At 49.8% G+C, this 15,518-nt stretch overlaps 1 protein-coding gene and 1 long non-coding RNA gene across 3 annotated transcripts; both read left to right on the top strand.

Moving 5' to 3' along the window:
• The first annotated feature begins 1,821 nt into the window (after positions 1–1,821).
• Positions 1,822–7,478, top strand: LOC102534321 (photoreceptor ankyrin repeat protein). The gene is given in 6 exon segments (XM_031682973.2): positions 1,822–1,968; positions 2,574–2,802; positions 3,044–3,173; positions 3,351–3,491; positions 4,587–4,778; positions 4,781–7,478. Coding segments are annotated over 5 exon segments (1,197 nt in total). The 5' UTR covers positions 1,822–1,968; positions 2,574–2,595; the 3' UTR covers positions 5,308–7,478.
• A 1,204-nt stretch (positions 7,479–8,682) lies between these two features.
• On the top strand, positions 8,683–14,557 carry LOC140688963 (uncharacterized). Of its 2 annotated transcripts, none has more exons than XR_012063799.1 (3): positions 8,683–9,127; positions 9,213–9,308; positions 12,687–14,557. It is a non-coding gene; the product is annotated as an uncharacterized lncRNA (long non-coding RNA). The 2 variants fall into 2 exon arrangements; XR_012063800.1 differs by having other exon boundaries at positions 8,683–9,308; positions 12,687–12,810; positions 14,077–14,557.
• Positions 14,558–15,518: the final 961 nt, after the last annotated feature.

The raw sequence follows: 15,518 nt of genomic DNA, 5'->3' as shown, positions 1-15,518 counted from the left end.
CAGCGACCAGTCATGAGACTATGTCATGAACTGTGATTAATCTGCTTCAGCGTATACGAAGTCTAAGAAAGACAAAGAGAAAAAAATGCATCTACATCGGCAATAAGCAAAACAAAAACAGAAACATGAGATTTTAGTTACAATAGCAAGAAAAACTATGAAGAAGCTAGGAATCAACCTAAGCTGGAGAAAAAAAAATTAACACTATTGAAGGACATAAAGGAAAACTTTATGAAATAATAAGAGAACTCGAGCACAACATAAAACATTAAAGAGAACGCAAAGTTTATATATGATAAAGATGATGCTACAAATCAGGGGAAAGAGAACTGTTTAATAGATGGGGTGATTTCACTAGTTGGAGAAAAGGTTGGATCTTGTGTTAGTCTGCTTGAGCTGCCATAACAAATACCACAGATTAGGAGCCCTAAACCATAGAAACTTATTTTCTCACAGTTCTGGAGGCTAGAAGTCCAAGATCGAGGTGCCAGCAGGGTTGGTTTCTGGTGAGAGCTCTCTCCTTGGACAGCAGATGGTCGTCTTCTCACTATATCCTCCCATGGTCTTCCCACTGTGCTCACGTAGGCACATCGGGGTGGGGTGGGGGCTGGGCAATGAGGAGAGAGGAGAGAAAAAGAGAGTGCACATGCTCTGGTGTCTCCCTTTTCTTAAAAAGACAGCAGTCCTATCAGATTACTGCCCCACCCTATGACCTCATTTATCTTAAGTAGCTCCATAACACCCCTATCTCCAAATGTAGTCACAATGGGGGTTAAGGCTTCAATAGATGAATTTTAGGGGCACTGAACTTTTTATCATGTACAAAGAATAAATCTCTATTTGTTTAACCCACGTGTTAGTTAAGGTCCAGCTGCAGAGAACAGAAATAAATCTGGCTACTTTAAATGGACGAGCAGGCTCTAGGTGCAGGAACAACTCCCCACTTGGAGAGGCACATGAGCCCTGCCTGTGATCAGGAAAACAGCAGTCAGTACTTCAGGAAGCTGATGATTCAGGAAGCTGCTCACCAGAACCCCCCTGCATCTGTCACAATCTGTGACAGCAAAACGCATGTTCCATGCTACTTAGCTGTATTCCAAATTTATGCCTCACACAAAAGCGAAACCTAAATGACAGAGTCCTAGCTCACAAGACTCTGGGAGGTGCTATTTCAGCTCTCCAGCTCACAACCCAAGGCACTTCCGACTGATACACTGCACGGAAAGCAACAAGCACAGATACCCAAAGCAGCCCTGAGTGAAAAGAACAAACATAATGAGCTCTGTAGCACAGTCTAAGGTGTTAGTCAAAACATAACACAAATCACTACCTTTTTTCACTGAAATGTATTTTTTCAAGGATATATATGTCAACTGGTAAAGCAAAGGAGGAGCATGGGCTGTGGGGATCAGGGAAGAATGAGATAAACCAAATAAAGTAAAAACAAGAGAGACATCGTGATATAAACAGAAGAATATGATGGGCTCCATTTTGTACACCAGAGGTCCAACACCAATTCATTAAATTTAATATTTAATATTAATTTAATAGTTTATTATTAATGTAAGAATTTATTATTAATTTAACAAGTATAAATACATGGTTTAATTTAAATAATCAAATTAATTTTAATATTGATACAATTTTAGTATTTCACATCTAATTTATCACACCAAAACTAATCCGTTAAACTTAATATAACGTTTTTACCCCTAATTAAAGTAGTTCTTTATGTTTTAATTTCCCCAAAACCTCAAAAAAAATAGGTCCAGGAGACCCCTGGAACTCCCACTCCCCAGTCCCAGCCCCAGTTTAGTGAGATGTCTGCCCTCGCATCCTCTCCCGCCACCACCTCCTCACCAAGCCCCACTCCACCAGAGGAGGAAGGGCTAAGTTCGGAAACCTCGGAACCGCTCCTACTTCGAAGGGCCTGTTTCTGGGGAAGTCGGTCTCTCCAGAAGGCGGAAGGTGAGTGCGTGGGTGGGGAGGAGGGTCTTTCTCGTAGAGTCGCCTCCGCGGGGGAGGAGCCGCCGACTCGGGCCCCGCCCACTCTGGGGCGGGTCTTGGTTGGCTCCGCTCGGAGAGCACCTACCCCGCCCGGCCCCCATCCCCAACTGACCCGGCTTGATCCAGCTCAGCCCCGAGGTGTTTGAGGCAGCCATCTGTTACCTGCGTTGCTTCCTGGGGCGGGATAGTCCCCCTCGCGACGCTCCAGAGACCTGGGGAGTGTGCTGCCAGGAGTCTGGGGGATCCTGTGGGCTCCAGGCTGGGCCCCAGCAATGACCACTTCCTAGGGATCCTCCCAACCCCGGGTAAGGTCCCCTGGGAAAGAGAAGACCCTCCCATGCCTCCTTGGACCTCACTAGGTTCCTCACTCACAGTGAATGACTTCTGTCGTCTTCGGGCTCTTGTCACTCAGCCTCCTGGCGTGGGCCTTGTCCTCTCTCCCAGGTGGATGGGACAGGACACCCTGGCTGAAGGAGGCTCTCCCCAGGGCAAGGTGGGCGATTTGCAGAGGCCGGGACTTGTCTTGGGATCGAGAGAGACAGTGGTGCCCTCATTCTGTGTTATAGAGGCCAACTTCTCGTCCCCAGGATGGAAGAGGAGGAGTTGCCATTGCAGAAGGGAGGCCTGGACACATCTGAGGCTTTGTCCTGCCCTGACAATGAGACCCCTGCCCCAGGCTGCACGCTGGGGGCCCTGTACTGGGCCTGTGTCCGCAATGACCCTGCCCAGCTCCAAGCCATGCTGGACGATGGAGTCTCCCCAGAGGAGGCCACCCAGGTGGACGGCAATTGGGGGGTGAGCTACCCTGGGCGCTTCTTGGGGCAGCAGGGCCACCTCTGTGTCCTCACCACACCACACTCCTCCTGAGAGTTTCAGGTTGACACCCACTACCTGCGTCCTCAAAAGGAAGGGAGAGGGTGGGACTGGGGTTTCACAGGGGCTGGGGCATCTCTGGGACAGATGTGGGTTTAGAGGGCACATGGCCCCCATGGAGCTCCTGGAGGAAAACACAGGGGCTGAGCTGCCCCTCCCCCAGACAGGCCTCATGGTTGTGTGCTACCAAGGCTTCCAGAGTGTGGTGGCCCTACTCAGCCGCTGTCCTTTCCTGGATGTGAACCAGCAGGACGAAGAAGGGGACACAGCCCTCATGCTGGCTGCCCAAGCAGGTGTGAGGCTGCTGGCCCCACCCTCTGCCTTTACCCTCCTCCAGACCCAGCCACAGCCCCACACTCTTTGCACCCATGTTCTCCTTCCCCAGACACGGCCATTTTGGGTGGAGGGTGGGTTTGTGGCTTCATCATTCCTTTCCTGAGTAACCAAGCCCTGCCTTTCGTGCCTTGCAGGCCATGTGCCTCTGGTGAGTCTCCTGATCAACTACTGCGCGGGCCTGGACCTGGAGCGCCGGGACCAGCGGGGACTAACGGCGCTGATGAAGGCTGCCATGCGGGACCGCTCGGAATGCGTGGCTGCCCTCCTCATGGCAGGTGCTTGGGGCCTGGACTGGGATGCGTGGCCTGCAGTTCCTCCACCAGACACTAAGTCAGCTATCGTAGTTGCAGTGAGGAGAGAGGTGGAGACGGAGCATTAGCCTAGGCTGATCTGGAGGAGGGAAGGGTGCTGGGGCTCCTCACAAGCAACAAAGTTGATAGCTGTATTTACGCTGTGAATGACGGTCCCAGAAAAGAAAGCGCGGGAGGATGGCTAACCTAGACCAGCTGAGAAACTAATGCAAAAAAGGCTTGTATGTGGAACCAAACTCTCAGGTTCTTGTCCTGGCTCTGCCACCAGCTCAGTGACCCTGGGCAAACGGTTTCCTTCTCTGGGCCTCACCAGTGTAGTGAGGGTGTTGGCCTTCTCTGGGCTGCTTTCCAAGTCTGACAAGCTAGGGTGCCAGGGATGCAGTGGTGTGTAGTTGAGACGTGTGGCCATACGGAGTTGTTCTGGGGTGAAGTCCACACTGCCTGTAGCATCTAGGTCCCTCATTACTCCCTGGGGGGATGCTGCCCTGTGACGGTCACTCTAGAGGACCCCAGCCTCCAGCTTTTCCATTTCCCATCCCATCTGGGTTTGGGGTGAAAGAGAGGAAGCTCCACACCCCCTCTTTTGTCTCAGAGTGACTGCCACCCCCACCCCCACCAGGATTAGGGGGCTATGGTGATGAAGAGAAAAACCAGGAGTGGGAACCAGCAGGGCCCCCCTCCACCTGCCCCAGAGGCTGCAGCTCGGGCCACCCCCCACCCCATCCTGGGTAACTCACACACAGCCCCTCTGGTCAGTTCCTTGGTTCTGGAGGCCTCTATTCTGCTCCAGATTTGGAGACCTGCAGTCGGCCTCTCTGAAGTCTTTTTCCCTCTCTGGACTCCAATTTCCTCATCAATCGTAAACCAGAGGTTGGGGTCTGGGACTGGTACTGTCCCTGGGCTGCAGTCACTGAGGGCTCCTAGATTCCAGCTGCAACAGGATGGGACTCTGTGGTTTTGAATCTAACCTAAATTAGTCCTGCTGCTAAAGAATATGCCCTTCTGCAAGTCACCATTCCCTGTCCCATCCCATGTCACCCCTGTGGCCCCCCCATCCAGGTGCTGACCTGACCACGGTGGATCCTGTCCAGGGCAAGACTGCCCTGGGGTGGGCATTTCTGACCAACAGCTTTGACACAGTGCAAAGGATCCAGCAGCTGCTGCGGCGGCCCCAAGTGGAGCAGCTCAGCCAGGATTATCAGCCTGAGTGGCCTGCTTTGCCCGGGCTCGTGGCCCAGGCCCAAGCTCAGGGCCCCCATCTCTCCTTGAGCGACTGCAGGCCACCTTGAGCCTCCCCTTTGTCCAGTCTCCTCAGGAGGGGGGTGTCCTGGACCACCTTGTGACCATCACAGCCAGCCTGGCCAGTCCCTTCCTCACTACTGCCTGCCACACCCTGTGCCCTGACCAGCCACCTGCACTGGGCACCCGAAGCAAGTCTGTGCCAGAGCTGCTAGGCACTGCCCCACCCCCTCCCCCAGGACCCCAACCCCCGCAGGAAATCCCTGGGCCTCGGGTCTTTGTCCCCTACCAGGGCCCTCAGGGTGTGTTGAGCATGTGCCCTCAGTGGCTCCAGCCCAGGGATAGTACCAGCCCCGGGCCCCAACCCCCCAAGATCCTCCTCTCCAAGGCCCTCTCATCTTTCATGCAGTGGAAGCCAGAGCCCAGGTCTTCAGGGAATCGAAGGCTGGCCCTTCCTCTCTGGAGATACCAGGGGCTCAGGATGGAGAGGAGGAGGCAGGAGGAGGCTGGATTGGCACAGAGCCAGGGGAAGATGAGCTAGGGTGGGCTGGGAGCAGGTAATCAGGCCCCTCCCTTAGGCTCCTTTGTCCTCTAGAGCCCCTTCTACCTTCCCATCCACCTCTTTCTAAGTGACTCTATTCTCAACCTGTGTACAAGGTTATTCATACAGCATCATCTGCAGCAATAAGAGTGGAAACAACCTAAGTGTCCATCAATAGGGGATTGGCCAAATTGATTTTGAGTGTAAATATTGCACACCCATATGATGTATTCTATACAGTGGCAAAATGAGAGTAAGGAAGCTTTTTATGTTCTGATATGAAACCAAGTTCAAAATATATTAAGTGAAAAAAAACAAAGGTGTGGAACAGTGTGTATGGCATGCTACTATTTGTCAAAGTAAAATTTGCACCAAGATGAACTTGACTGATAGAAATATGTAGTGAGTATCAAGATTCATTTAGCTGCTTAATGAGTAACCCAGTAGGATGGATCAGAGGAAGAAATGAAGGACTATTATTGACATTCAGGGGAAAAAAGAATGCTCGAATAAGACTGCAAAGTTAGATACACAAAGATTAATTCCTACCTGGCAGTAAAATCATAATTTTTTTTCCTATCAGACAAAAGCAATTTGCTATCAATCTTCTACAGATTAACCTCTTAACTTTATAGAGTCAAGGCATTAATAAATGGTAAATAATAAATCAAACAAAGTTACTTCCCCTAGATGACCCATAGGTGGGGTTATTAGCCAGTGATCTAAAATACTTTGGAAAGGGCATTTAGTAATTTTTTTCTGTGCCTTACTTACAAGTTTTGGATATTTTTCTGAACATATTTGTGGCTTGTTTATTTGTAATAATAAAAGCAACCACTTCCAATGTGCTTACTATATACATTAATACATTTAACACTCCCAGTAATCCTATGAGGATTTTATCTTTGAGGACATAGGGCACAGAGAGGGTAAGGAATTGTCCAGGGTCACACAGCTAGAAACTGGCAGAGATCATGACTGACAGCTGGCCATTCAGTTGTGGAGGCCAGACTCTTTAACAACAAACCATGCTGCCTCACTGGAATCTTCCTGGAAAGAAATACAGCGTTTTGGGGGGGAAGAAGACTGAGCAGCTAATCAAGGGTGGAAGGGAGAATCTTTCACTGAGTATCTTTTTGAAATTTTAGACCTTTTAAAAAAATAAACAGTTTTAGATTTACAGAAAAGTCGTGAAGACGCGCAGAGAGTTCCCGTATACCCCCCAGCCAGTGTCCTATTTCGTTACCATGAGTGTAGTGCACTTGTCACAATTAATGAACCAATATTAATATGTTACTATTAATAAAATCCGTTCTTGATTCAGGTTTCCTTAGCTTTTCTCTAATGTCCTTTTTCTGTCTAGAATTCCTTCCAGGATACCACATTACATTTAGTCATCATGTTCCCATAGATTTCTCTTGACTGTGACAGTTTCTCAGATTTTGCTTGTTTCTAATGACCTGGACAGTTTTGGGGAGTGTTGGTCAGATATTTTGTAGACTGTCCCTCAGTTGGGATTTGTCTGATGTGTACTCATGATTAGACTGGGGTTATGGGTTTTGGGGAGGAAGACCGCAGAGGCGATATGCCATTCTCTTCCCATGATATCCAGGGCACATACTATGAACATGACTTGATCACCTGGCTGAGGTAGTGTTTGTCAGGTTTCTCCACTGCCATGTTACCCTTTTCCCCCCTTTCTATGTTATACTCTTCAGAAGGCAGTCATTCTATGAAGCCCACATTTAAGGAGTGAGGAATTACATTCCATCTCCTCGGGGTGAAATATCTACATCAATTATTTGGAATTTGTCCACACAGAATGTTTCAACTTTTTAGTCATGTATTACCAAATTTTGAAAAACTTAAAAACAAATCTGCTGTGTCCATCAAAAGACGAATGGATAAAGAAGATGTGATACATATATACATAATGTATACACATATGTGTGTGTGTGTGTATGTATATATATACACACACACACACAGGAATACTACTCAGCCATAAAAAGAATGAAAATTTTCCATATGCAGCAATATGCATGAACTTTGAGCGTTTTATGCTAAGTGAAATAAGTCAGACAGAGAAAGGTAGATACTGTCTGACGTCACTTATTTGTGGAATCTTAAAAAATACAACAGACTAGTGAATATAACAAAAAGAAACACACACACAGACAAAAGAGAACAAACTAGTGGTTACCAGAGGGAAGAGGGGAGGGACAAGATAGGGACAGGGGATTAACTACTATGTATAAAATAAGCTACTATGTACAAAATGAATAAGCTACAAGGATATATTGTACAACACAGGGAATGTAGCCAATACTCTATAATAACTTTAAATGGAATACAACCTTTAAAATTGTGATTTACTATGTTGTACAACTGAAACTGAAATACAATATTATAATGAGCTATACTTCTATTAAAAATTAATTAATTAAAAAAAATCTGTTCTTTGAGTAGGGGAACTCACTCTCTCCTCTCTCCTCTCTCCTCTCTCCTCTCTTCTCTCTTCTCTCTTCTCTCTTCTCTCTCTCTCTCTCTCTCTCCTCTCTCTCTCTCTTCTCTCTCTCTCTCTTCTCTCTCTCTCCTCTCTCTCCTCTCTCTCTCTCTCTCCTCTCTCTCCTCTCTCTCTCTCTCTCTCTCTCTCTCTCTCTCTCTCTCTCTCTCTCTCTCTCTCTCTCTCTCTCTGTCTCTCTCGCGCACGCGCATCTGAGCCTCACGTCTCCTCAAGGCTCTCATACGTGGAGCGGGTATAATAAAAACATGTCACCTAGGGCCATTGCGAGAATCAGATCAGTCGAGATAATACAGCACTCAGCACCACACCTGACCTTAATATTGTCATTATGCTGTTTAACCCTCTTTAACCCTCACAACCGTCCTGTCTTAACAGTTGAGAAGAACTGGGGCTCTGAAGGTTAAGCGACTCGCCCAAGGTCACCAGCTGGTAAGTGGCTGAGTGGTGCTTGGAGTTCAGGCCTGTGGGACTCTGAGGCCTGGGTCCTCCCGCTGCTGCACTTGGCCCTGCCCACAGCCTGGGCTCCCTGGTTCTCTGAGCTTCTCCTTCTCACTTCCAACCAGCTTGAGTTTTACAAGGCGGGGGGCAGAGGCGTGACCGGGGCCTCCTCAGGGCCGGAGAACAATCCCTCTGTGGCCCTCTTCTTCCCCGCTCGCTGGCATTCTGTGGATCTGGGCGGGGAGGCTCCTTAGGGCAGGCATTAGTGCCTGGGCAGCCGGTCAGACGACATTTCCCAGCAGAGGGAGCCTCTCCACCTTGGAGACAAGCCACCCCTCCATCCCTGGCCGTCTCCAGGGTGGTTAGAGTCCTAGGCCAACCCATTTCTCTCTAACCCTCTAACAGCTCCTGACATCCTCTCAGGCCACCAGAGAGGAAAGAGGCCCACGTGGGCTGCTGGGCCTGTGCCGCCCTGAGTCCGCCTCTCCTCTCGCATCCCAGCTTCTCCAGCCCAGCTCCTGAGGCTTCCAGACTGAATCCCTGTCAGCAGAGGCCAAGGAACCCCGGACAATGCCTCAGGATGTGAAGAACACAGGCCGCATCGAAGCTGTCCTGCTGCGGCTGACAGACCTGGGTTTGAATCCCGGCCCTGCCTCTTACCATTCTTGTGGCTAGGTCCTCTCCCAGCCTCGGTCTCCTCATTTGTAACGTCAAAAGGTGATAACATACAATCGCTACTTCCCAGGGCTGTTGTGTGGCCAGAACAGTGAGAGGCGTGCGAGGCACTGAGCGCGGCCTGGCACATGGTCACGCCCGGCAAACAGCAGCTTCTGTTACTGCGCTGGGCGGCGACAGGTAAGGAAATGGCTGAGGGGGCCGTTCCGTGGACGAGGCCAGCGGACGTGTCCTTGGAACCCCATGCCCTCTCCTGTGATTCTAGGATACTGTTCTGGGGGCCCCCTGAAGTGAAAACACACACTTACTCAAGACATCCTTCTCAGAGCCGCTTCTGCACAGCTCTTCACCCCAAACCCAGGTACCTCCCCAGCCCACCCCCTCTTTGCCAGAGCACTGACGGCCAGCCATCCTGCTCCCCGTGTATGTGTGTGTGTGTATCCCCCCGACCCCGACCCTGGCATACAGGGGATCCTCCAGAGGCGGCTGCAAGGCTGGCTGTCCTGATGCACGCTCGGTTGTCAGCCAGGCTGTGGGGACTCCAGATGAGTGCCTTCCTCACTCCTGCAAGGGCAGAAGCCATGTCTGTCTCCCTAGCCCCTGGCTCTGTGCCGGACCCGCACAGGCTCAACACGTGTGTATAGAAAAGAACTGAGTTCAGGCTCCACCAAGGTCTGGGATGCTCAGACCTTTATCATCTCCCTCCTGTTTTCAGGGGCTGCCCTGGTTCCAGGAGTGGCAGTTTCCCTGGTTATTCCAAGTCATGGCCTACGAGACCCACAGTGGGTTAAGAGAAGGCAAAGGAGTACCTATATGTGGAGAGGACAGAAAGACAAGTGGGGGGTCATTGGTTTGTGTCTCATTTTTTCCCAAACTGAGGCACTTGAACAGGATTCCCTCCACTCCAGCAGTTGCACTTTCCAGATGATTGAGTATCTGTATATCTTCCACCACACCAAGCACCAGGCCAGCCGGGCCCCTCCCCTCTTTCCCCTCCATCCCTCGTCCTGACCTCTGAGGCCTTTCTCCTGTCAGATTTCAGCAGGCTACACTGAGAAACCCATCTGACCAGGGCTCCCACAGAGATTCAGACCTGTCTCTGCCTCCTCAGAGGGACCATGGCTTCCTGTGGTTAAGGAAGATGCCACATCCAAAGGGAGGACTTGAAGGCAAGGCTTGGAGTTGGATGGACTGTGCAACATCACTCATAGTCACACAGGCAATGTCGCCTGCAGACACACGGTCAGCCAGGGGTCCACAGGGGCCTGCAGGCTCACGGGCACAGGCGTGCACACAGGCCCATTGGCCCCCAAACTCCTAGTTGCATACAGAGAAGCCATACACACAAGCACATGTAAAAACACTTCATAACACAGGTACACAAACACACAGACTCACAAAGGGAAAAATAAAGATAGAGTGTCCCCACTCCCCTCCTCCGTCCCCTCCTCCTATCCCCTCTGCCCCCAACACTTTGCAGTCCCCTGGCCAGCTGGCTCCATCATTGCCTGTGTGACTGTGGCCGAGGAGGCAGTCTGTCTAGCCATCTGGATAGGAGTGAGGGGGTGGAGGGAGGGCCAAGCCTGACCCTCGAGTCCTCCTTACAGACCTAAGCATTTTCCTCAACTGTGAAAAGCCATGATCCCTCTCAGGGGAAGGAGAGGGGCGGGTAGTCCAAGCCCAAATCTGGCTTTGTGCTTATTTCCTCCAGACCAGCCTTGAATAACCCCCATCCCCTAGTTCCTACCTCTGTGCCAGTGATCTGCCCTGGGAAGCAGGGGGCAGAGGCCTGCGGAAGAGAGGGTCTTAGAGACAAGAGCTCACTGAGAGCCCTCAGTCCCAGGCCCTCCAGTGCTGGGAAGGGCAGAACCTGGGCATGGATACTGGAGGGGTAGGAAAGGGGCAGGATTTGTGGCATTTCCCCTTCAGCTGGAAACAAAGGCAGATTCCTGTGCCCAGGTCCAGCAATCTGGTCCCACCCACCCGAGGGGCAGGAGCTGAAGGAAATCCTGCTGGCCTCTGGCCTCACCCAGCCCCTCAGCCCCTCTTTCAAACAATCTGTCTCCCAGCTAGGGCCACTACCTGCTCTCAAATCCTGGGGACCCCTCTCTTTGTCAAAATACTAAGCCCTCTCCATTGGGGGTAGTTCCTTTAACCCCTCAGACTCTCTCCGAGGTAGCATGGGTGTCCTCAGCAAGACCCAAGAGTCTGCCAGGCCCCTATCCCCTTGCCAGGCAACTCTGCCCACCCTCACCCCAGCAAACTCAGGCGCTGCTTGTCTTTAGAGTGGGCAAAAGTCTTGATGCCTCTAGAAGTCCTGTGCCATCCAAAATGCTCAGCCAGACCCTCAAGGCATCTCCGTGCCCTGAGTTTCAACTGAACATCCCCCCAGACAAGATCATTCACCTTGGCTACTTGGCACACCTTCCTTGATTGCCGCAGGACTGCAACTCTAGGGGAGACTGGGGGTGCCACTCTTCTTAGTGAGGAGTCGAGATACTATGTGATAACTTGCAGAACAGGAACTAAAGGCATATTATTTAAATTTACAAAAGAATAATATATGATCATCAATTTAGAAGGGAGAGAATCTTAACGACCTAAATTCTGAAGCTTTTAAATCTAGAGATAGCAGAAAGGCAAAGAGCGCATGGGAGCACTTACACGTGGCATCCGAAAACAAGAAACTGAGAGTAGAAAAATGGTTGAGGGGGAAGAAATAGGGCGAGGTCAGGAAAGTGTACAAACTTTCAGCTGTAAGGTGAATAAGGCCTGAGGATCGACTGTGTAACCTGGTGACTATGAAACCAAGTCCCCCTAAAGTCGATGCCCTTGCAGAGTTTATACCTAAGCTCTCTATCCAAAATTTTATTCCCTTTCTTGTCCCCTCTGACCTCAATCCTGTACTAACTGAACACTAGTCAACCAGAGTCAGATGACTAAAGTTCTGTTGTTTTTAACATCGTTAATGACAAAATTGCTATTACAAATATCATTAACATACAAACTCAGGTTGTTTGTCCAGGGTAAGATGAGCTAACCAACCCCCAGGCCGTGGACCAACGAGCCAGAGAATCATAAACCAGACACATCTTGACTCCCAAACTATGATTAAGAAGTGTCACAACACGATGATTAATCCCAGCCCCTTGATTCTTCCCCTTTAAAAAGCCCCTAACTCAAAGGCCAAGTGAGAGTGGAGCTGAGCTTGTCTCTCACTCCCTTGGTTAGCACTTTGCAACCAATTCCTACTTTGCTGCAGACTCCTGCGGGCGGAGTTTGGCTTTCTGCACCGTGGGCACAGCAACCCTACGTTCAGTTACTCTAGTTGAGAGCCCTGTATTGTATAAATCAAAGTAGCTAAGAGAGTAGAACTTAAATTTTGCTCACTAAAAAGCTCACACACAAAAAAGATAAATATGTGAGGTGATGGATGTGTCAATTAACTAGATGGGAAGAATCCTTTAATGTATATGCATATCAAATCATCGCGATGTACACCTAAAATATCTTACCATTGTGTTTGTCAGTTATACCTCAATAAAGCTGAAAAACCTAGAGACAGAACTGTAAACAGCTTATTTAGAGTTCTTAAAGTAAATGTCAGAGAAACAAATAGCTTCGGGGAGGTTGGCCTCAGCAAGAGGGTCTGGGGGTGGGTATAGTTCCTTCTCGTTATGAACTCTTATGCAGAATTTCATCTCTTAATTTACCCTGTGCTTATTTGGGATTTCTTGAGTTGTTTCCTGGATGGCTGCCTCAGACCTCAAAGTCTTCTGCAGTGGCTATACTTTGATCTGTACAACACCCCCTCGGAAAGCTATTTGCAGAAGAGGCGACATTTAGTACTCATCTCTGAACAGGTAAGGAAACTGAGGCCCCTGCCACACAGCCAAGCCTCTGCTCTCCTGACTCCCGGTTCGTGCTCTTTCTCCTGCCCCATATCTCGGCCTCCCCCTCTCAAACCCAGACAGCTGTGTGGGTTTTACAGCCGGAAGAGGATGCTCACAGATATTTTGCTTTTATTCAGAGAATGTGGTAGAGACGGAATTCTCAGCCCCTTCTTAAAGGTATGGGAGCAGAGGCTCACACATAGGGGCTCCAACTCTGAGCCTGGGCTCTCCTCCACTGCTGGGGCCAGTTTGATGGAGAAGGGTCAGAGCCTTGAGGAGGCCTGTGGGGAGGGGCAATTCAGAGGCTGCGGAATTGCTAGGGAGGAGATGGTGCTGGGGCAGCTTCTTAACAGAGCCCAGGCCCCCGAGGCACTGTCTACACCCAGACGCCTGCCCTGGCATGCCATCCCTTTCTTAAAAGTTTCTCTCCTGAGATGAGTCATCCTCAGGGCCCCTGGTGGGCAAGGAGTGGGCAAACCCATCTAGGGGACATCCTGGAGGGGCTGGAGAGGAAGAGGAAGGTGATTCAGTGGCCCAAAGTCTGGCTCCTGTCTGCCAGCCTCTTCCTGGGGTGCTGGGCAGAGCTCTGGCGGCCCCCACCCTCCCGAAACCCTAGCCCTGGCCAAACTGTCTTTTCACTTGAGCTGTGGTGTCAGGGCCTGGGACCAGGTGGTTTCCTGAATCTTAGAGCCAAAGAAGATAATATAACGCTGGGAAGAACCTTTGGAAATATCTAGTCTAAGCCAGGTCTGGAACCGAGGCCCCAGGCCCCCTGGTTTACAGCTCTTCTCGCGACTCTGTTGTGCCCCTGGCCTGAGCAGAGGAGACCAAAGAGGACGCTTCCTCTCCCTGCACCCACAAAGCTGAGACTCTCTCTTCTGAGTTGAATAAATGGATAAATAGAATTCACAAGGCTCTGCCCCATTTCTCCCCTAAAGGAGACCCACAGTTCTTCCTCCTCGGATACCCTGTTCCTGTTTTCATATCTCTCAAATCTGAAAAATCCCTAGGTTGTCTGATCGAAATCTCCCGCTCTCCAACATAAGTGGAGCAAAGCCCACCTCACCCTCTGCTAATCCCCCTGCCTTGATTTTCATTCCTACTCATCCTGGTACAGAACTGACTACATAATTTGTGGGGCCCAGTGCAAAAATGAAAATGCAAGGCCCTGTATTCAGACATCATTAAGAATTCCAAGATGGTGACAGGAGAACATTAAACTAAGTGTCTGCACAGGTTGGGCACCCACAAAGTCAGCCCTGCCCTGCTGTCAAGAGTGATGCTTGAACTGAATACTCACAGCTGGTCCTGAAAAGCCAAGTTGTCCAGTCCCCTGCCTTCGTGCCGGACCTGTGTCACCTGCCTTCCACGGGTGAGAATTACCTAGAGGTTTCATCCCACATACCCTGCCTAGGATCTCCAGGCCTCTGCTTCACACACCACTGGGAAATCCTTCTGAATGTTTAAATCTGTATCTTAGCCCTTTAATAAATTGGGAGATTGAGATTAGCAGATCTTAACTACTATTTATAAAATAAACAACAAGTTCATATTGTATAGCACAGGGAACTATATTCAATATCTTGTAGTAACCTATAATGAGAATGAATGTATGTATGTATATGCATGACTGAAATATTATGCTGTACACCAGAAATGGACACAACATTGTAAGCTGGCTACACGTCAATAAAAAATAAAAATAAAATAAATCTTAGTCCTTTAGGCCTCTTGTTCAGTCCTAACTGAATGTGGGGAACAGCTGGTCCTTTTGAGTAATTAATTCTTGTAGACTTGGACACAGTCTGTAATTCCTTTTCCCTTTCCTCGTTGGGCTGAGTCTCCAGTGCTTTCTGCCACTGTGTGTCCCTCCTCTGATGCTTTCCACAGGTTCTCTGTGCGTTATAGAACGTACAGGGTCCACAAGAAGCCCCAAAGAGCACCAGTCAGGGTTCACAGGGCTCCGTGCACTGGAGAGGTGGGGAAACTCCAGCCCTGAGAAAGAGCCCACCCGCCATCGGGCTCTGCCTTCCTCCTTCAAACCCTGCTCTCCTAGTATCTGCTACATGAATCATTCCCAGGTAAAGCCCCCCATCCTCACTGACTTTCCCCAGCGACTCTCAGCTCTTGTCCATTTCAATGTTTTCTGTTCTCAGTGTGCATTTTGCAATGAATGCTTCCCTTGGGAAAGCCCCCATGTCCATCTTCCAGGACAGAGATCCAAGGACTGGGATTGGGAAGAGTTTATCAGAAGCCATAGCAAGTCAGCGGGGAGAGTGGGTATGAAAGATGGACACACAGCCACATTCCCAGTTCTGCAGCTAATAGAGTGCCGAAGTGGCCACTATCAACTGAAAGAGCAGATACCGTAATCCCGTAGTACTTCCTATTGGCTGCAGGACACAGTTCTGTCCTGACACTGAAATTTGGGTGTGCCTTAGTTCTGGAATTCACAATACTCACAAGTTGTGAAGCAGCTGCTGGTGGGGGCTGGGGAGGGTTTCAGCAGAGGAAGTGAGGTCAGTCAACAATTGAGCCTTTAGTCATTGTCTCCCCCAGCCTCTATTACTGTTAAAGGGGGATGTCCTGGCCCATCTTAGAGCATCCCCATACTAGAGCAAGACACTTTAGAAGTCTGTTTCTGCTTTTAACATCCGCATCTTTCCACTTGGCTCTGA

Source organism: Vicugna pacos, chromosome 24, assembly GCF_048564905.1.
Source record: "Vicugna pacos chromosome 24, VicPac4, whole genome shotgun sequence".
Classification (NCBI taxonomy): Eukaryota; Metazoa; Chordata; class Mammalia; order Artiodactyla; family Camelidae; genus Vicugna; species Vicugna pacos.
Note: the sequence above shows the minus strand (reverse complement) of the source record. Positions and strands in the feature narration are given on the sequence as shown.